General features: G+C 40.6%; 1 protein-coding gene across 2 annotated transcripts in view; it reads right to left on the reverse strand.

Moving 5' to 3' along the window:
• Positions 1-23,419, reverse strand: part of SEC24B (SEC24 homolog B, COPII component) — a 91,269-nt gene that overhangs the window by 44,073 nt on the left and 23,777 nt on the right. Inside the window, exons 4-5 of one of the 2 annotated variants that reach the window (XM_075543938.1) lie at positions 12,377-12,481; positions 1,129-1,209 (exon numbers count right to left, since the gene is read on the reverse strand). In XM_075543938.1, coding sequence (XP_075400053.1) covers positions 1,129-1,209; positions 12,377-12,481 — 186 coding nt within the window. The remainder of the gene's footprint in view (positions 1-1,128; positions 1,210-12,376; positions 12,482-23,419) is intronic. The other variant, XM_075543939.1, reaches the window with a different exon arrangement.

The following is a 23,419-nucleotide window of genomic DNA, read 5'->3' on the forward strand; positions in this document are numbered from 1 at the left end:
TTCTGTCTTCTCTAACAAAACAAATACGTGGACACAATGGTGTGTTTCCCACAATCCTCCACCAGAAGTTTGCATTATTTGGCAGAGGCAAACTGAGTGCAATACAAAGGACAATGTCCACAAGTATGGTACAGCTCGTAGAACAATGTCTAGTATGCACGAAAACCCAAATAAATCTTATCACTATTTAAATCATTAAAAGATTCTACCATTTGATTTTAGGCAGAGAAAGATTATGCATTATTAAAAGTCCCTTAGGAAGAAGAAAAAGGTTGAAGTATAGCACAATAATAAATTTCCTTTGGGCAACCAGAAACACTATTCAATGGAGAACACCATACCGGATGCTGAAAGACATAAGTCATACCCTAACTGCTTTAAGGAAGCTCTCGGACCAATTGTTATTATTATTTTTGCCCCTTGGACCAATTATTGTAAGCTACTCTAAATTAACTTAAGAGTCCGAAGCAGCCCTCATGCAGCTGTGTGTTAATTGTTGGGCTGCTGACCACAAGTTCAAACCCAACACCTTGAGAAAGGTGGGGCTATGCACTCCTCTACAGGCTTTACACTCATAGAAATCCTATGACAAGGTTGCTGCCAGTCAGAATCAATTCGATGGCAATGAGCTTGGTTGTTTTTGGTTTAACAGTGTTAAGTGATAAATGACCCCTATGAATGTTGTTTCTTTTTGTGAGAGAACAGTTATTAAGTCTTTAATAGGACAAGGACAAGATAACTACAAAGACACAGCATCCAGAGGGTTTCTTTTTCTGTTGAAAATATTGTCTGTTCATGGGGTAAAATATTATAAATTATCAAGGGTTCATGAGGGAGGGGGGAAATGAGCTGAAACCAAGGGCTTGAGTAGCAAGAAAATGTTTTGAAAATGCTGATGGCAACCTATGTATAAATGTGCTTGACACAATTGATGGATGTATGGATTGTGATAAGAGCTGTATGAGCCCCCAATAAAATAATTAAAAAAGAAAATATTATCTGTTAACTATATATAATAATTATAAATATTGTATACATTATATATAAAATAATTTTTCATGTTTCAAAGCAATTAATGGTTAATAACTCTTATAATGAACACCAACCAAACACAAAACAATAAATTACCTGGATAGCCGCCTCCTTCTAAGGCATCATAACTGTTGGGCATCGGAGAAGCACTGCTTGTGGTAGAAGAGCTATCAACGCCTAAAAGGAAAACAAAGTATCTACTAAGTGTACAACGACACTGTAGCTCAGAACAGCCTTCCGCAAATTCAAAAAAGATGTTTTGCTGAACTAGGAAAACTCCTGACTTGACATTCAAAACAAAACATAACATTGATGTTTAAAGACATTTTAAAAACCAAATATAGCTGATAATAGAGGATGAAAGTAGAGCAAGTATAAAGCTGATGAGTGGGATACAAGTCAGTCAACATATATGAAAATCTTAGTGAATGGCTATCAAACTCTTAAAAGTAGTCAAATACACAAAGACAGATTTGAAAATGACTGAAAAGTTAATGTCATACCTTATGATTACATCTATCAAATCCCAGCCCTCTGAAGGCATTATCTCAGGATCGGATTACTTTAACATAATTCTACTTCAATGACTTTTAGAACACAGTATAGCATCCTAAAGGTGCTGTGGGTCAGTAAATTTTATGGCCTGAGTATGTACAGAGGAGAATGGACATTATGTACTCCCTGCTATATTAAATAAGGTCACACAAATTATAAATATCGTAATAAATATAAGTGTAGGTATTTTAATATAAGGGTAAAATGTGTACCATATGCCTTATGTCTCCATTTATGATATTTTCAGTGGTAATTTATGACACAATTTAGCAATCGTTCTATGGATAGAAAATACCCATGCAATACTTCATACATTTATTCATTAAGACACTCAACCACAACTTTACTGAAAACCCACAATTATCATTTATGTGTATGCTAAAACATAGACTGAGAAAATCCACATGGTCCACTCTCCTGTTTTACAATATATGGCAACATTCAGTGATAAGAACTTGTTATCATCAGCTTCTGACACATATTACAAGTGGGATTCAAAAAGGAAAGGATGCATTCACCATTATCTTTCACTAGTAATCTTGGAAGGCAGTGAGGATTAGATCTCTTGACACAGGTTGTGCACTTGTTACCATTTAACGGATCATGACTCATGGTGGCCCTATTGGACAGGGTAGAACTGACTTATAGGGTTTCCACGGCTACAAATCTTGATGAAAGCACACTGCGACACGTTCTCCTGCACACTGACTGGTAGGTTTGCTCTGGCCTCATACCTTCCATCTGGCAGTCAGGTGCTGAATTACTGTGCCACCAGGGATCCTTCCAGGGCATAATAGCTAAAACTCAGGAACACTGAATTATCAGTAGAGTGTGATTTGAAACCGGCAATTTTGTCAAGCTGACATTTACTTACTATACGATGTGGGTGAATTGTAATCATCTACTGCACAAACAAGAACAAACTGCCTTCTGTGTGCTTCTGAATGTCTTTGCAAGGCCGAAATGTGAGCATATTTGAAGCAGACATAAGAGATCTACTGGGTCAGGGATGCTAGTACCTTCTATAAACATGCCATATATAAGTAGTACTACCCTTAATTACGGAATGGGAAGTAAAGGCTCGTCTTCTGCTTGACATAAAAACAAACTCAATCATTTCTCCACCAAGCCGGGAAGGATGTTAATGGGGAGGGACTAGAGCTGCCCTATCAGGTTTGGCTTTGGCCATACCTCAGGTGCGAGAGCTTCTGGCCAGGGGTCTGCGAGTTCATACTGTGCTTGGGGTTGCAGCTTGCTAGTAGCTTTCAGTAGCCGATCCAATCAAGATGGTAGATACAGATTTCTACAGAAACCATGATTCCATGAAGGATTTTGAGGAGCTCTTGGAGTGCAAAGTGACCGTGTAATGCAAAGAATTTCTTTGGACTGAGTTCCAAGAGCATCACTGGCCTATGTTTCTGAACTATGAAACACGACTGTGGGCCAAGGAGTCTTTTCTCTTGGTAAGTAAACAGTTAACAAATAAAAACAAACATGCAATCAAATGCAAAATGGGTTATAGACCTAGGTATGAAAGGTAGGAGTATTAACTCTAAAACTCTTAGAATGAAAAACAGGAATAGATCACCACGAGCTTAGGTTAGGCAATGGCATCTTAGATATGACACCCAAAAGCCTAAGTTGAAAATAAATAAAATTTACTTAATCAAATTAAAAACTCTGGGGCTGCAAACTAACCCATCAAGGTATTAAAAAACCACCTACAGAATGGGAGAAGTATTTGCACATCATGTGTGGGATAGGGACCTCCTAAGAAAAGCACCGCCCTTCTGACGCACAGTGTTCCTACACAGAGTGTCTTAGCATGTAAACCTTTATGGAGAAGCGGCCCCATCTTTCTCCCAGGGAGCTCCTGGTAGGGCTGCACTGCCAGCCTTGCCATGAACAGTCCAGCTCCTGACCCACAGTGCCACCAGGGCTCCTTTGATAAAGGCCTAGAACCCAGAAAACAAAGATTGTGTATAGCCAACAGTTAAAAAGCAAGTACCAACAAAAAAACGACAAAATATTTAAACAGGCATTTCTCCGAAGAAGACAGTGAACCAAGAAGCACATAGAGAGAGAATCACTAAAGGGCAAACTATCAAAGTTTGATTTATAGTGTACTTTGTGGAATATAAGGTTGATGATCAGAATTGTCAACCCTCACTTAATTTAAAATAGAAAAATTGTTTGCTTGTTTGTTTTAAGATGAGCAAGGCCACCAGTCATCAGGGAAATGGAAGCCAAAATCATAATAAGAACCCACAGAGCACCCACTTGGAAGTGCTTAAGAAGGACAAATCATGGAAAGTGCTGGCAATAATGTAGAGAAATTGGGAGCCAGGAGGGGCTGCAAAATGGGACACCCAGCTTGAATATTCCTCAAAACACAGTTATTGCTGGACCCAGCAATTCCCATTTTAGGCACAGAATTGAAAAAATATTGGAGGTAAACAAGCGATTATCTAGTTCAGAAGCAACAAAGCCCACATGAAAGAATACCAGCCTGTGTGATCACGAGGTACAAGGGACCCGTTATCAGGCATCAAAGAACAAAAAAGCATATCATTGTGTGTTCACCTCCCTGATACGATCGCTAAACACAAATAGATGCATAAGCAAATGTGGTGAAGAAAGCTGATGGTGCCCGGCTATCAAAAGTTATAGCATCTGGGGTCTTAAAGGCTTGTAGGTAAACAAGCTGCCATCTAGCTCAGAAGCAACAAAGCCCACATGAAAGAAAGACACCAGCCTGTGCGATCACGAGTGTTGAAGGGATCAAATATCAGGTATCAGTCATCATTAGAATAAAAAATCTTATAATAGTGAATGAGGTGGGGAATGTGGAGTGGAGACCCAAAGCCCATTTGTAGTCCACTGGACATCCCCTTGCAGAAGGGTCTTGGGGAGGAGATGAGCCAGTCAGGGTGTGATATAGCAATGATGAAACATACAACTTTCCTCCAGTTCCTAAATGCTTCCCTCTCTCACTGTCATGATCCCAATTCTACCTTATGAATCTGGCTGGACCAGAGGATGTACACTGGGAATCCAGGACAGATGACCCCTTCAGGACCAGTGGTGTGAGTGGCAATACTGGGAGGGTGGAGGGAGGATGGGTTGGAAAGGGGGAACCGATTACAAAGATCTACATGTGACCTCCTCCCTGTGGGACAGACAACAGAAAAGTGGGTGAAGGGAGATGTCAGACAAGGCAAGATGTGACAAAATAACAATTTATAAATTATCAAGGTTTTATGAGGGACGGGGGAACGGGGAGGGAGGGGAAAAAATGAGGAGCTGATGCCAAGAGCTTAGGTGGAGAGCAAATGTTTTGCGAATGATGAGGGCAATGAATGTACAAATGTGCTTTACACAATAGGTGTATATATGGACTGTGAAAAAAGTTGTATGAACCTCTAATAAAACGATTAAAAATATTGGAATTTTCCCACAAACTTTTGGAAGCCTCTTGTACATTCAAGACAAATGAAATTTACACAAGAATGTGCATGACAGCAATATTGACAGTAGCCTCAAAGTGGAAGTAAACCCACACACCCATTAACTAAAGACTAAAACGTAACCCCCAAACCTGCTGTCCAAGAGTCAATTCTACCTCACAGTGACTTTCTAGTGGGCAGAGAACTGCCCAAGGCTGCATGTAATCTTTGCAGAAACCGATTACAGTATTTTTCTTTATAGAGCGGCTGGTGGGCTAAAATTGTTAGCCGTTAAGTTAGCACCTGAACTCTTAACCACGGAACCACAAGGTTTATTGCAGCCATACATTAAAATATAATCAGTCAAAGCAAAGCAAAACACAACAAAACCCACTGATATATACTACAATATGAATGAAACTTGAAAACATTACACTAACAGATGCACGTCACAAAATACCCTGTATCATAAATTAAAAATGTTTTTCAATATATTTTTATTTTATATATATAGCAAGTCCAGGATTGTTACATCCACACCAATGGAATGCAGACTGGTGTTTGCCTAGAACTGTTTGGGCCGCCCTGGGAGCACAGTGGTTACTGGCTCCTCTGCTGGCTGAAATCTCAGTGGTTCTAAGTCTGCAGCTGCTCTGTAGGCTACAGATGTGACTCTGGAAGGGTGACAGACAGCCGGGAAAGCATGCGCGGCAGATCACTCACTTGCAGGGTAGCTCTGAGTGGGCACAACCGACTGCCCAGCAACAGGGGTGAAAGCTGTTTAAGAGGTGAAGGGGCACGCATAAGAACTGACCAGGTGTTCATTTTGGGGTGATGAAAATGCCTGGGATTATACAGCAGTGATATTTACACAGCATTGTGAATGCCCTACAAAATAAATAGATTTTTTTAAGTTGGTTAATATAGTATAAGCTACCTTAAATAGGTGAATTTATGATATGTGAACAATATCAATTAAAATACATAACTCCAAAGTTATTTTAAAACAGTATCCTTTCTGATCAAGCAATACATTTTGAAGTAGCTATCAAAAAATAAAGAAGAATTATTGGGGTGGGGGAGTCCAAAGGCAAAAGAATACTAACATATGTAAAAGTATTTTAAAGAACATTATGAAAGTTGATTGTGGATCTTCTATGCCAATCAAATGTTAATATTTAGAATATTGGATATTCTAGTAATAGTATTATTGCCACACATTTCAATGTATTCCATGGAAGCTAAAACCAAACCAAATTCACTTCCATCAAGTCTATTCCAACTCACAGCACACTTATAGGAAAAGGCAGGACTGTGAGCTTGAGACTGTAGCTCTTCATGAGAGCAGAAAGCCTCGTCTATTGAGGAGCGGCTGGTGGTTTCAAACGGCTGACCTTGTGGCTAGCAGCCCAAAGCATATCTGCTACACCACCAGATCTGTCTATAGAAAGTTATTCTATTTTATTTATTGCAGGCTTATTTGAAAACTTAGTTTAGGAAGAACAAATACAAATCTGTATTTTGAGCTTGTTAAAATTCTGAACTTGTCAAAGTACTGACAAAAGATATAACCTCGAATGAATCACTACAGAAAAAGACCAAAACTTTGCCAAGTCTTATTGTTCAGATTAATGTTCTTTAATTCAATCATGCTATCACTATCAAATCAAATCAGAATTTAAAAAATAATAAGCAGGTATAATAAAATATATTCATTAATATTTTTAAGTCTTTACCATCATAGAAAATAAAGTTTAAACTTCTTCCCATTACCATCAAAGATCTCCCTGATTTGTTTCAACTTGTCTTCTCAACCTGAATCTCTCACCTGTGCTGGGCCACTCCTCCCAATTTACCTTCTAATACAGCCACACTAGGCTTCTGATTCTTCAACAGATACACTGTGTTGTGTGTGTGTGTTTACGGAATGCAATGACAGTCCTCTAACATAAGTTTTCTTTGTCCACATGGCAAGTTCCTACTCATCCTTCAAGTTTCCAATCGCTTTCAGAACCTGGCCCACATGCCAAGTGAGAAGAATCATCTCCTTTCCTACAGAGGGACATTTCTCCACTCCAAGTGACTATTCCCAGTTGTATTGTAATCATGTGGAGACTGATTCTCCATTGTATGATGAGCATGTGGTCGCTACACGGTGAACCACTGTGCTGATCTTTGGATGCACAATAGCAAGTAAAATATTGCTTTGGCATCCAAGTTGCTTTCACTTAAACCGGCAATGCTACCCACCCCCTGGGAGGTGCGGGAATGATGGAGGTGGGTAGGGGGAGAGGAAAGAGAAGAGGCTACAAAAGCAGAGACCCATACTTCATCCCAGCCTGTAGGCAAATATTGAAAGCATCAATGGACAGCCAAAAGAATAAGCAAATCTGTCTCTAAAGAATTAGTCGGAATGTTCCTTGGAAGCAAGGATAGCAAGATTGTCTCACATACTTGGGATGTGTAAGGAGAGACTGGGGGTGTTAATCCTATGGAACCAGAAAGCCTCAGTTATCTCCTGTGGAGCTGCTGGTGGGTTCAAACTGCTGACTTGTGGTTCCACACAGGAGAACTATCACAAGTAGACAAGACAGAAGAAAATTAAAGACTTAAGATTTGTCTTACTTCTACTATTTCCTTGCACCAGTGGATTGTGTTATGTGGAAATGTCTTTCTGTCCCTATCTTTCTAGAGACAGACCCCGTGTGTGAATCCCCACTCTGACATTTCCCACTGTGACCACAGACGAATGTTACTTAATGTGTTCAGGTCACAGTGACCGAATGAGTAAAATGAAGCCATTAATACTGGAGGGTTGTTGTGAAGATCATATTGAGATGAGAACAAGCTCACTGCCACCAACGACAGCAACTCTAGAGTGATCACCGGTGCCCTGCTGGTCCCAAGCCCTGCCTTTAGCTTTAATGCTCAAAATGATCATAGGGCGTTATTACTACTGCTAGTCCCATCTTCCTGATGAGTAAATTAACAATCAGTGAGTTTAACAAACTTGCCTAAGATCACACATGTAGAAGAGACAAAGCCAGAATAGGAAAGTCAGACAAAGTCAGGCAAGTTGACACAAAAATTCAAGCAAGCATATTAGTGCATGAGAGCTTGGGCTGGCACATTAGCTAAAGCAAAGCGCACTACGACTGAGTCCGTTCTGTCTCATAGTGAGTGAGTGCCCCTCTAGAGGGATCCTGAGTCTGGGAGCAGACAGCTTACGTGTTCTCCCATGGATGCACTTTTGAGCTTGCACCACCACCCTGCACTTGGCAGTCCACCACTTAACAGGTGTAGTGCCTCCAGAGCATTTTGTGCTTAAAAAAAGTAAGCTACTATCAAAAGAGAACTGACATTTACATTTTAAGAACTCAAGGAATTATTATCTGTAATATATCCTAGGGGAAAGATATTAAGTTAGTTAATCAAGAGAAAAGTGACAAGAGAAAAGATGGAGTTGCTGCTGGACAAATCTGGGACAAGTTGAAAACAAGAGTTCAAGATAGTGACTTTTCAGACAAAAATGCTAAAGATTAAAAGGGGGGTGTGTTGTTAGGTAAGTGGGACTCAGGATAGGTAACCTTGAAAGAAATGGGGACTGGACCCATGATAGTTGATAACATGTCCTTCTCTATTTAACAGAGATATTCTGCTCTGTGTCAGGATCCCTGATAGATTTGATTATCTGTACGCTCCCCTTTTTATGGTGTTTATCTACACAAGACAGACAGGATTGGCAATCTTACAGAGACAGCGATGGACGGTTCCTGTGGGGCATGGGAGGGAAGGAAGCGGAGCGAGGTGAGCGTTGAGCCAATGATGATGGGTACAGGGGAAGAGTACGTGTTCTAAAATTGATGGCGAGGGTCGTGTTTGATCAATTGAACTGTATCTGAGAGGTGAATGATGAATAAACATAATAGTGGGGTAGGAGAGAAAAAAGAGGAAAGAAAAAATATATACACATATGAAAATATATAAATATCTGTGTACGAGGGATACCTCCCTAAAATGGTATTTTTTTAATCAAAGCTATGTATTTAAAATTTTTTCCAAAACCGCTTTATGACCTTTAAAGTATTCTCCACTCCACTTAATACATTTGTCAAATCTGCGACTCCATTCTTGACATTTTCCAAACTCATCTGTTTGAATGGCTGACAAAACGTCCCTTATTTTGTTTTCGTCACCTCTTCTATGTCATCAAATTGCTGTCCATTCATGTCCCTCTTCACTTGCAGAAACAAAAAGAAGTTGCATGGAGCAATGTCAAGTGATTAAGGTGTGTGGGGCAAGATAGGCATGCTGTTTTTTGCCAAAAATTGATGCACTGAGATAGCTGGGTGAGCAGGTGCATTGTCGTGGTGGCAAAACCAGTCCCGTCTGCCACAGATTAGGCTGTTTACGTTGCACACTGTTACGCAATCTCTTCAGGACCTCTAAATAGGCAGCATGAGTAACTGTCTGACCTGGTAGGATGAAGTCTAAATGCTCTATCTCCCTCACATCAAAAAACCAAATGAGCATCATCTTATCTTTTATTTCACTTGACGAGGTTTTGGGGGGCGAGGTGAAGATGGCATCTTCCACTGGCTTGACTGATGCTTGCTTGCAGGGTCATAAAAATAGCACCATGTGTCCTCACAAGTAATGACCTTGGGGAAAATGCCTGGGTCGCCTTGGAGCTGTTCTTTCAAAGCACGGCATGTTTCCCGTGGATGCTCTTGGTGCTGGTCAGTTGAAGCGCAGGGCACACATTTTGAGGCAACCCTTCTCATCCCCAAATCTTCCAGTAAAATTTGCTGAACTGAGCTCTAAGATAGTCCAGATAGCTTCCCCATTTCGTCAATGATCCGTCATAGGTCTTGGACCACAAGTGTGATCGTGAGGTGTCAATGGGAGGAGATATCAGAAACAAGCAACCAAATTGATGTGAAGGGGTATGGATGTAGTGGAGACCCAAAACCTACCTGTGAGGTAATTGGGTAGTCCCTCTCTGAAGGGCCACATGGAAGGGATGGTAAATCCAGGGTGAGTTATAGCACTGATGAAGCACATAGCAATGGTCTAGTCATTAAATATTTCCTACTCTTACTATTATGGTTTTTATCTGTTTTACCTCATTAATCATGTTAGATTTGCCTATGTTCATTTGTATATTTAAGATAATTCAGTACATGAAAACCAAGATAGATAACCCTGCAGAAACAGTAACCAGAGCAATGGTTCCCTGAGGGTACGGGAAGAGAGGCGGGTATGGGGAAGAGGGGGCTGATAGCATTAATGACCGTGTAACCCCACTCAATGGGATTGAACAGAAGAATTGTATGTGAATAGGTATATTGGATTGTGTGAGATTGAACAAAGTTTTATGTGAATGGTTATATTGGATTGATAAGATTTGACACACACAGAAACTATTATAGAGAGGGGGAGGGCTCCTGGGTACAGGGTAGGGAAGTGAGGGGATAAGAGGGAGCTGATCTCAAGGAATTAGAAAACCATCAAGGAAAAAAGAAAAGAAAAAGAAAATCATCAATGAAAGTTAAAATTAATGAAAGTGTGGTACAAAGCAGGACATTAGCAGTCTCAAAGACTACCCATAGATTACTTACTACTTTCAAAAAGGGAAAATGGTAACTCCCCAGTGGAGATCAGGCAAATACCACCTTATCCAAATGACCAAAGTTAACATCATCAAAATTGGACAAATTGGTATGCTATGCCTTGAATTGGATGCACAGAGGATTACCACCACCACCCGTTTTAAGGGTAACCCTGTTAAAAAGGCCTGATTAGAAATGAATCAAGAGGAAACATCATGTATGTTCAACCTGAGGGTCACTCTACAAAATAACTGGCCTTTGTTCTTTGAAAGCATCAAGAAAATCTAAGAAACTCCAAGGTAAAGAGTCTGAAGAGAGAGAAAATGAAATGCAATTGATGAGCCTGAACCAGATCTCTGACTATGAAAAGAGCTATAAGGGATCTTTTTAAGATGAGTGCTGAGATCTGAATATGGATTATGCATCAGATATTGTGCGCACCATTGTTTAATTTCCTAGTAAGTACATAACTGTGGTTATGTAAGACATAGTCCTATTCTTGGAAATACACACCGAAGTATTTAAAGGTATGTTTCTTCCACTTATTTTCAAGTGACAGAAGAAAATTCTATATGCAAAGATTTATAGATTATGAGAATTAGAGCCTGAGGGGGGCAGAAATGCTTTACCTGCTTAAAGGTATGTGGTAGTTTCTTTTTACTCACCTCTTACAATATTTAGGTGGGAAATTATATTAAGATAAAAATTTATGACAACTTCAGAAAGAGAGCTGGAGAGTTTCATATTTATCATAAAAATTATACCCCAACCGGCATCCTCCTTTTTTTGTCACCCTTCATGCACAAAGAGTCGAATATAAGAAGACACAGCCGTATAATAGAAAAATCTGGCTACATAGTTTATAAGGAAAATCTTTCCACTCAATGATAAAGATAGCAGAAGGAGAATCATGACCCCACCTACTCATTTGAAAGATCATTATTTATTGGTTCGATCTTAAACCATCAGAACAAGCACAGCCACCAAGCTGCTTACCACCTATCGAAGGCAAAAAAGGTGTTAAACAAGTTACAACAGATAACCATATGCGTAAGTTCTTCAACCAGAAAGATGTAAAGTACTATCTTATGAAATAAGAAAACAATCACAAGTCCAGGGCCTTCTAAACATACGACACGTACAAACCGGCCTTTGTGTAAATTCTGGCTCAGAGCAGCACTCGAGAGTTTCTGGGCTGTGACTCTTTAGAGGGGCAAATAGCCTCATCTTCCGTTTGGAACCTCCCACGTGAGGCGAACAGTCCGCCACGCACCGGACAGAGCTAACAGGGCTGCTTTGGCAAGTACCTGGTGCACCAAAACACTGCCCTAGTCTTCTAAAGCCATTATAAGTCCATCTGGCAAGGATTTGATAGACTTAAGTAGCATGCAAAACAGAAAGTAAAAACACTCGAGTTAAAGGGAGTCAGCGGACAAAAGCTTTACAATCGGGACTCGTTCCTGTGCGTGCGCCACAGGAGGAAACACATGTGTGAACGCACGCCACCATCGGGAAAGATGCATTCTGTTACATATGAGATGGTGAAGATGTTCAAAAAGGGGAAAAACAAAATACACATTTTTTTTCAGGTACCCAACCATTGGTATCCCAAACCAAGTGTTTTATACACTAAATCTGCAGAGACACGTTTTTAAAGGAAGCTAGAACTGTGGAAATAAAAAGAAAACCTGAGTAGCAAAGATGAAGAACTAGTGCAAAGCTAAAGCAGACCTGCTTCCTCATCCTCCTCCTCCTCTTCCTCATCATCGGAAGCTGATGACAAGGGAGTTGGTGCGGAGCTAGCTTGATTATTAACACAGTCACCGTACTGCATGCCTGTAAAGTGGAAAGCACAAACACAAGAGTCACACCAACAGAAAGACACGAAATTAAAAATTGACATTGCATTAAAAGTGAGAAAGAACTCTGACATTCCAAAGAACCTCCCAGCATGCATATTAATATGAACAAATTGATTATGACCCCAACCAGGAAATGTTAGCAATCTTCTGCGAAGCAGTTTAGTATGAGCAGCTTTGATATGAACTAACTGGCGTGTGTGTGACTAATGTGCCACCATTACACTGACAACCCGTGGGAAACGGCAACGATGGTCTCTGAGGCGTCACGGGGCTCGCTGAACGTTCGTTTACCTTCTCTGACCCAGGGGCCCGTGTCCTACACTTCCCGTGGAACCATGCATCCTTCACGGGCAGTGATCACTTCCCCGGGACCCAATCTGCACGGCATACAACTCAGACACAGATAATGGGTACCTTCCTTCTGCTAATGCCTCTTGGGTGGTAAATCAGTACCCATAACGGAAACAGAATGACAGTTAGGGAAAAGAACTGTATCCAGCATAGTTCTCCACTCCTAGTAAATACACCGGGGTGGGGAGGCTTATTTAGCACCACAGATAAGACCAACATAGAAAATAAATTTCCGGGGGAGGGAGGAGGGGAAAAAAAAGAGGACCTGATGCAAGGGGCTTAAGTGGAGAGCAAATGCCTTGAGAATGATTGGGGCAGGGAATGTATGGATGTGCTTTATACAATTGATGTATGTATATGTATGGATTGTGGTAAGAGTTGTATGAGTCCCTAATAAAATGTAAAAGAAGAAAAGAGAAAAAAATGATTAGGGCAAAGACTGTACAGATGTGCTTTATACAATTGATGTATGTATATATATGAACTGTGAAAAGAATTGTATGAGCCCCAATAAATTGTTAAAATTAAAAAAAAAAAACAAAAACCTATCAGTATGACCAGAATCATTGTTAAGTAAATAATACTAATAAACTCTCAGGTAGGAAAAAAAAAAAAAAGAAAAGAAATTTCCTTGGGTGATGTGGCTGACATGTAAGTCTAAAGCAGGGGAATGAGACAGCCTGGCTGCGTGAGATACAGCAACAAGGGGCAGATTCTGTGGAAAAGGTACAATGACTAGTAACTGTGTAATCCCCTTATTTTTTTTGAATTGGTATGTTTCTATTATTTAATATGCTAAAACTGGATTTTTTTTTAAACTGAACACCCACAAGATTTTTGAAGCAATCTTAATAAAAATAAAACCATTTCATTAATAAGATTAAACATCCATGTAAAAAAAATGCACAGGTTAATTTGGCAAAAAAGGAAAACAAAACAGACAAAAGCCCACACAGGAACCCAGGGGTGAGTTTCAGCAACATGTTTCCTAACAGTAGAAGCAGTAAAACGTCCTGCCACACTAAAGGCACGGAAAGTCAACTGCTGTTCTCTTCCCTGCTTGTTCAGGAGAACGCTCTGACGAGGCCTGGACAAGCATAACTCATAGCCTTGGAGTAAGAGCAAAAACTATAGAAGAAAACGCTGCACTGAGGAGGACACAGGGCACGGTGCAGATGAAGGAAGCTACGGTCTCCCCATGTGATTACCGGTGTTATGGAACATCTGGCTTTGCCGAAACACCTTCTACATAGCTACGATAGCTGTTAACACAAATTCATCAGGAAAAGGGAAAAACTATGTCACATTAAGTTCAGGCAGCACAAGAAACAAATCAGATACCTTGCAATATCGAACTCAACAGTTCGCATGTTCCTCTCATAATAGCCTAGTTAAAATGAAAATTTGACTAAAATTAGAGGTTAAATATACTAAGAAGTTAACATGTTAACAGTTAAAAGGGGGAAGGGGCTATTAAGAACTTAATAAAAATTTTTATTAAGAACTTATTAATTTTTAGTAAGAACTTAATAAAAATAAAGTATTTTAGAGGCCAATAAGCAAGAGAAAATAAGAGAATTCTTTCTTTACACGACTGTGAATATGCAAGTTACTGATACTAATTAGAGCATCTCGGGAAAATCTATATATAAGTATTTTCCTCCAGATTTATTAACTCAAAACTTATTTTATTGATTAACAAAAATATCTAAGGTTTAAGTGGAAGCAAGCAAATGAGAAGGTTCTATGAGGGGGGCAAGCTAAAGAGCAACTAATTAATGCACTCAAATCTACGACTGGAACAAGTGAGAAGAATATCATTATTTAGTTTAATAATGCAGACAGCCCTGGTGACACAGTGCTTACGAGTCAGACTGCTGTTACAGACCACCAGGTGCTTGCTCTGTGGGAGAAATGGAATGATGTCTGGAATTCAGACTGAAATGTTCTTTTATACACTAGGGTATATAGGTACATACAGGATCAACAACTGGAGAGTTATAGACAGTGTATGCATTGTACATATCAACTTAACAATCAGTCATCTATACACACTAGGATATGTGAATGGTTACGGGCGGTTCCTGAAGTGCCTCTGTTGATATTCTTTAGGCCACATAACTTCAACAAGTTGATGGATATTCCATTATCTTGTAGTACCATTTTTCCAAGCAACTTTGGAAGCTCCTCGTACATGAGGGTGGTGGACTGTAGTGCATCCTCTCCAAAAGACCTTGCAATGCACAGCAGAAACAGACATGGAGTACCGCCCACCACCAGCACCAAATGGAGGATGTTATGTTCTACTTTATCTTGTCTTAATCAAACCTTCTAAGGTATGATTCTAGTAAATCAAGGGATAAGAAACACTTCTCAGACCGAATCTGACATTATCTACCAATAAAGTACCTTCAGGCAAAACTCTCCAAGAGACCCAATCCTTAGAGGTGCGTACTAAATGGTATCTTACTGTTCCCTAGATACAACTGCACTGGGAATCAATGAAAGGAGTCTTCGGAGAGCATATCCCTGAGGCGGTTTCAAATCTAAGAGTTGGCAACAGGTACTCTTCCAGAGCTGGTCTTCACATCACGCGCAGGCCCCGCAGGGCTTCCAGAGTCCAAGGGCCCCACACAAGGACGATGCGAAGGGAACCAGCTTCCAGACTTCCACTCGCCCGAGAACTGGCTTTCCTAAAACTTAGGTGTGTCAGAGCAACAGCCTTCCTCTCACGTTACAAAGGAGACACCCGCCCGCCCGGAACTTACTCTCACCTTCCGGCGACATATGGCCCAGGGATATGAAAACCTTAGGCACCAAAGGGAAAGCGCCCCGCATCCTTACAAGAGTCATCCAGGCTCCCTAACGTTATAGAACCTTCTTTGTCCTTGAAATATCCATTTCAATTAAAGTTGAAGCATGGTAGGAACAGGGCTGGGTCTCATAGGAAGAGCCAATATTTCGGAAACAGGGAAATGTATTTAATAATTTTGCCTTAATGTGGTCCCGCACATGGCTCTGAAAGCACTCGCTGTTTCTGAAAGAGTCCAAGGAGAACAAAACAAAATAAAAACAACAGCAACAAAAATACTGAAGGGAGACACGGTGTGACATAGCCCTAAGCGTGGAGACCCATGCCAGCGCTCAGATGCTTCCATCACCACTAGATCTACAAGACTCTCCACCCACTGGCTTTTGATCTTCCTGCATTCAGCATCATTGCATATGTTGTGTGTCTGAAAAGGAATTTATACATTGGTATCAGACATATGGGCTAATATTGTGCTTATGGGTTTGATGTGGCATAGGCTGGGATGTTTTCTTAATATCAATTACTCTTTGCTATAAAGTTCTCTATTACACATACATGAGTGTCTCTGGATTTGTTTCTCTAGTCAACCCAGACTAACACAAAAGTTTTATAACATGATCAATGTAATTGGTGCCACTAAATTGTGCATGTGAGAAACATTGAATTAGAAAATGTTGGTATCTTTTTATAATAATAAAATTTTGTTAAAAGGTCAAACAACAGAATTCAATACATGCAATATATATATTTACTGAAGGGATACTAACCTTCCAAGCCAATCCTTGCTCCACAAATAGATTCTCATCTCATCTCCTTGCCTTTGAGTCAATGCCAGCTCATAGCAACCATCTAGGAAATGATAAAACTGCCCCTATTGGTTTCCGCGACTGTAGGGTACAAAGTCTTGTCTTTCTCCTGAGGTGCAGCTGGTGGGTTGGAACTAGGGGCCTTGCAGTTAGCAGCCCCAATGTGTAACAACACCCTACACCATGAAGGCTCCTATAAACAGCCTAATGTTAGATACACACAGGACTGCTTTACTTCAGATTAAATAATGACTGCAATAAGGACACATAGCTTTTATACTCTACGATTGAAAAGGATATATTATCTCTATTAGATCTGACATTTAAATTTGACCTGTTTGGGCAATTTAGCTAACATTTGTTATATTCCTCTGTGGAGTTTATGATATCCCTTGAAATTCTAATGAAAAGACTTTCTTTAATTGAGAAATATAGCCAGCCTTTCTGACCAGCGTAAATGTGGCTCACCAGAAGACTTCTTAAAATAAATGGCCTATACCACAACTTGAAGTTTTGCTAAAAATACATTTAAAGGATATGATTAACTATTCTATTGGCAATGGGATAATTAAAGGAACAAGATTTTTAATAACTTCTGATGAAGCAAGGTGGACACTGGGTTTAGAGGCAAACGATCAACTACACTGGGCTATGGCTCCCCTTCTACCCAGTTTATATGCCTCTGTGTCAGAAACCCATTACCCCCAAGCCTCTGTTTCTTCATCTATAAGACAAAGATGAAATATGATATGAGAAAGCTCATGTGTGTATGTGTGTGTGTGTGGGGGGGGGGGAGAATTAAGGTTTTTCATTCTAGTTTTCCACGAACTCTTAGAAGTGCCCTGTATATCCGCCTCCAATGATGATCAAGGGAGATAAGTGCTGACGATGTCTGAGAGAAATAAAGTGCTACATGAAAGTATCAATAATTCCACTAACCATGTAGACACTGGAAAAGAACATTTTACAAACAATAACAAAAGTTACCAACATATAGCTCAGAAAAACCAGAACAATATTGCGCCACAAAATCTCTTCTAATACCATCCTCATTTACTTTGCATGAATAAAAAATGTTCAGCATTAAGATGTGCACAAATGAAAACTAGAAGCAAAATGTATGTAATCCCTACCTCATTGTAACAGTTGCTCATACCCAGCTGAATCACAGCGCAATGCTGGAGCGTGGGGGTGCCCACGTGTCTCACTGTAGAGTGCATTTCCAAGAATATATTTCCTTTCCACATTATCAAAACTCATGATACATATAATATAGTAATAGACATATACATCCTTTTTTCCAACTACAGACTGTAATTATAATAATAATCCAAATGAAAAAAAAAGCGTAGAAAATAGAACAACTTAAAATTCTTTAATTCATGTAATATTATTGTGACAACAGGGCACTATATATGAGGTAGGTACTGGTAAGTACGAGGTCAGCAGTTCACATTCATCAGCCTTATAGTCTCAGACACCCATCACAGGGCTGCTGTGAGCTGAAATGGACTTGGGGGCAGTAGGTCTGATTTTCAGTTTTTAATGATGATGTATGATTGGGTGAAAAAATAATTTCTTGGGTAGCAGGGAAACAGGGCACTAACCCACCCAAGGGGAGGGTATTGTTTACATCTTCATAAGGAAAGAGGGACCAGACATCAACCCAGTGCTCCAAGATGTGAATGCAACATGCCAGCGTGGAGTAGGAAACTGGTGGAAAGGTCTGAGGGGCGGCCCCAATCCCAACTACGTGGACACCTTCCCCTCCATCCATAAAGTTATTTCAGCAGACAGCATGGAATCTCCAGCTCTGAGAGAGGGACATGTCTGATCAGACAATACAGGAGCAAATGAAGGGGGAGGAAGAGAGTGTAGAGCACATCCTGGCTCACCAAGCCTTGAGGACAATATTCCCACTAGAGCAGCCAATCCACAGAGAAGACCACATGGCCAGCCCCTCTATGAGACACGACATCCCTCACTGACCCTTACCCCTACAGGGGACAACACTGGAGACACAGTGTGGGAATTCCACCTGATCTGATCCCACCACACCGAGGCAAAACACTAAGGGTGTGCAGCAAGGGGAAGAGAGCAATGAAGTCCCCAGCGAATACCAAAAATAGACTTTGGGGCCAGGGCTTGGCACCCCAATAGACTGCTCTGGAAAACACTCCTAAAGGCCAACAAACAGTCCTTGAACTAACTACAAGCTTTTCTTTCTTGTTGTTGTGCTTTGTTTGTTTTTTTATCATTGACTTGTTGTTGTTATTTTGTTGCTTGGTTTTGCTCTGTCTTGTATATGTGCATGTTATTATCTCCCCAGGTCTGTCTAAATAAGATAGGCTGGATGAATAATCTGGAGGAGAAAACAACAGGACCGACAGTTCCGTGGGGGACATGGGAGAGGGGGAGGTGGGGGAAAGGTAGTGGTGTTAACAAACCAGGGACAAGGGGACAAGAGATCTAAATCAGTGGTGAGCAGGGTGTAGGAGGCCTGAACAAGGGTAATGTAACCAAGAGGAATTACTGAAACCCTAATGAAGGCTGAACATGATAGTGCGACAAGAGGAAAGTAAAAGGAAATAGAGGAAAGAACTAGAAGGTAAAGGGTATTTATAGAAGTCTAAATACAAGTATGTACATATGTAAATATATCTATATATGAGGATGTGGAAATAGATCTATGTGTATGTATGTATAGATTTAGTATTAAGGTAGCAGATGGACATTGGGCCTCTACTCAAGTACTCCCTCAATACAAGAATACTTGGTTCTATTAAACTAGCATTCCATAATGCTCACCTTCCCGACACAGTTGCTTAGGACAGAGTGGGTGCATAAGCAAGTGTGGTGAAGAAAGCTGATGGTGCCCAGCTATCAAAAGATATAGCATCTGTGGTCTTAAAGGTTTGAAGGTAAACAAGCGGCCATCTAGCTCAGAGGCAACAACACCCACATTGAAGAAGTACACCAGCCTGTGCGATCACGAGGTGTCGAAAGGATTAGGTATCAGGCATCATCAGAACAAAAAATCATAATGTGAAAGAGGGGGAGTGCAGAGTGGAGACCCAAAGCCCATCTTGTAGGCAATTGGACATCCCCTTACAGAAGGGTCATGGGGAGGAGATGAGCCAGTCAAGGTGCAGTGTAGCAATGATGAAACATACAACTTTCCTCTAGTTCCTAAATGCTTCCTCCCCCCACTCTCCGACTATCATGATCCCAATTCTTCCTTACAAATCTGGCTACACCAGAGGATGTACACTGGTAGCAATTGGGAACACAGGGAATCCAGGGCAGATAATCCCTTTAGGACCAATGCAGTACCAGGAGGGTGGAGGGAGGGTGTGATGGAAATGGGGAACTGATTATAATGATCTACAAATAACCTCCTCCCTAGGGGACGGACAACAGAAAAGTGGATGAAGGGAGACGTGGGACAGTGCAAGATATGACAAAATAATAATTTACAAATTATCAAGGGTTCATGAGGGAGAGGGGAGCGGGGAGGGAAGGGGAAAATGAGGAGTTGATACCAGGGGCTTAAGTAGAGAGCAAATGTTTTAGGAATGATGATGGCAACATATGTACAAATGTGCTTTACACAATTGATGTATTTATGGATTGTGATATGAGTTATATGAACCCCTAATAAAATGATTTTTAAAAAAAGGAAAAAAATAATTTCTAACTCAAGGATATATTATTATATTCTGAATCAAAAAGGAAAAGTAAGCTTTGCAAGTGTTACAAGAAAGCTTTGTTTTTAACAAACATGATACTAAGTATCACTTCACTGGCTACAGTTTTAAAAAGAGTGGTAATATACATCATGTTTGCACATGGCACCTAGCACATCTCAATTTATGGAATACAAGAAGGGCTTTAGGAAGTTCACAAGAATTTAGTAATCCTAATCACAGTAAGCTTTTTTGTTTTAAATCATAATATTAAAAAAGGGGTATTTAAGAGAAACTTGGCCTTAAACTGCAGTCCTCTAGTGGAAGATTAAAAAAAAATAATTTAATGATATCACTTGACTCACTGTATCCAACCACACTGAGACTGATTGCTCAGAGAGGTTCCAGTTATATGAGCTAACAAATTTCATTTTTGTTTAGGTCAGTTTAGACGGGGTTTCCTGTGAAGTGGAATATTTTTCAAAAATGAACAAATAACTTTTAAACTTGTATTTAAATATATATGTATCTATATGTATATAGATAATTACTCATAGTTCCTACCAATTATATGAGCTAATTAAGTTGCCTTATTTTTAAAATAAAAATAAGAAGTTTGTCATAAAAAAAAGGATAATAGCATGTTTCTATGAACTTTTTGATATCCCGTCATATGTTCAAGGAGTTACACAATTTCTTCAATTGTCTTTTAGGCAAGATGTTTGAAATTTCCCCTTCAAAGGCTGTATAAATGCTGTGTTTTGGGAGAACAACTATGGAGGGATTAACCTGAGCTCTGTGAAGTTTTAATCTTTTAGTAGTTACATCAGGCTCACAACAGGCACTGTGCAAGTTATCTCCACTCATGACAGCTTACACAATTGTCCATATACTGTAGCCCCAATACGCAAGCAAGTAGGCTGTATACCCCAGATCTGAAGGAACTCCGGTGGCCCTGGGCCAACAGGATCTCTGCTGACCTAACAGGTGTGCAGTGAAACCACCAGCCACTTTGCAAAAGAAAGGCTGAGTGTCTTAGAAAGCTCTATGGGGCATTTCTACTCTGTCCCACATACAGGGTCGGCTATGACTGCGAATCAACTCAATGGCAATTAGTAACGGGTTAGCCCAGATCTATCCGAAAAGGTCAGGTTCTCATTTACAAAATGGGAACAATAAAAGCTACAATTAAAATGTTTTCCACATTATCTTTTCTGTTATTTACATGAGGCATTTATCTTAGACGAGTTTGTCAAAAGTCAACAAAATTTTGAGATAGTTCTTTTTACAGAAAGAAAACAAAATGGAGGTTTCATTAAAAGATCTCTCACGCTGATGCTTAATTTGTAATCTTAACTTACTTTACTTGTAAATTAACGTAGCCTAGGGAATGTCAATCCCCTCATTTATAAAACAGAAATGATACCTGCCTGGTAGGATCAATATGGGGATTAACTGAGATAATAAAGACTAAATGTCTAATGCATGACAAATGCTCAATAAAAGGTAACTGCTTCCGGGAGAGGGAGATATCTGATCGGAGCACATGGGAGCAGATGAAGGGCGAGGAGAGAGTGGAGCACATACTGGCCCACCAGGCTGTTAGGAGAACTTTCCCAACTAGAGCAGCCAGTCCACAGAGAGGACCACATGGCCGGCCCCACTAGGAGACATAATGTCCTCACTGACCCATAGTCCTACAGGGGACACCAGAGACACAGTGTGGTAATTGCACCCGATCTGATCCCGCCACACCGAGGTAAAACACTAAGTGGGGTTCAACAGAACACCAAGGGAATGGAGCAGCGAGGTCTCCATGGAATGCTGAAGGTGGACTTTGGGGCCAGGGTATGGTGCCCCAACAGACTGGACTGAAAATTACTCCAAAAGACCAACTAACAGTCCTTGAACTAACTACAAGCTTTTCTTTCTTGTTGTGTTTTGTTTTGTCATTGGTTTGTTGTTTTGCTGAATACTGTTGCTTGGTTTTGCTCTGTCTTGTTTTTGTGCATGTTATTATCTCCGCAGGTCTGTCTAAATAAGATAGGCTGGATGAACACTCTGGAGGAGAAAACAACGGGACCTACAGTTTGGGGGGACATGGGAGAGGGGGAGTTGGGGGAAAAGGTAGCAGTGTCGTCAAACCCAGGGACAAGAGAATAGCAAGTGACACAAATTGGTGGTGAGGAGGGTGTGGGAGGTCTGGTAGGGCATGATCAAGGGTAATGTAACCAAGAGGAATTGCTGAAACCCTGGTGGGGACTGAACATAATAGTGGGACAGGAGGAAAGTCAAAGGAAATAGAGGAAAGAGTTGGGAGGCAAAGGGCATTTACAGAGGTCTAGATAAAGACATGTACATATGTAAATATATTTATATATTAGGATGGGGAAATAGATCTATGTGCATATATTTATAGGTTTAGTATTAAAGGTAACAGGGCATTGGGCCTCCACTCTAGTACACCCTCAATTCAAGAATACTTTCTTCTATTAAACTGGCATTCTATGATGCTCACCTTCCCGACACAACCACTGAAGACAAAGCGGGTGAATATACAAATGTGGTGAAGAAAGCTGATGGTGTCCGGCTATCAAAAGATATAGCATCTGGGGTCTTAAAGGCTTGAAGGTAAACAAGCAGCCATCTAGCTCTGAAGCAACAAAGCCCACATGGAAGAAGCACACCAACGTGTGTGATCAAGTGGTGCCGAAGGGATCAGTTATCAGGCATCAAAGAACAAAAAAAGCATATCATTGTGTTTTCACCTCCAGGATACGATCACTAAGACAAATGGGTGCTTAAGCAAATGTGGTGAAGAAAGCTGATGGTGCCCGGCTATCAAAAGATATAGCATCTGGGGTCTTAAAGGCTTGACGGTAAACAAGCAGCCATCTAGCACAGCAGCAACAAAGCCCACATGGAAGAAGCACACCAGCTTGTGCGATCACAAGGTGTTGAAGGGATCAGTTATCAGGCATCATCACAACAAAATATCTTACCATAGTGAATGAGGTGGGGAGTGCAGAGTGGAGACTCAAAGCCCATTTGTAGGCCACTCCCTTACAGAAGGGTCTTGGAGAGGAGATGAGCCAGTCAGGGTGCAATGTGGCAACGATGAAAAATACAACTTTCCTCTGGTTCCTAAATGCTTCCTCCGCCACCCGCACCCACTATCATGATTCCAATTCTACCTTGCAAATCTGGCTAGACCAGAGGATGTACACTGGTACAGATAGGAACTGGAAACACAGGGA

Source organism: Tenrec ecaudatus, chromosome 3, assembly GCF_050624435.1.
Source record: "Tenrec ecaudatus isolate mTenEca1 chromosome 3, mTenEca1.hap1, whole genome shotgun sequence".
Classification (NCBI taxonomy): Eukaryota; Metazoa; Chordata; class Mammalia; order Afrosoricida; family Tenrecidae; genus Tenrec; species Tenrec ecaudatus.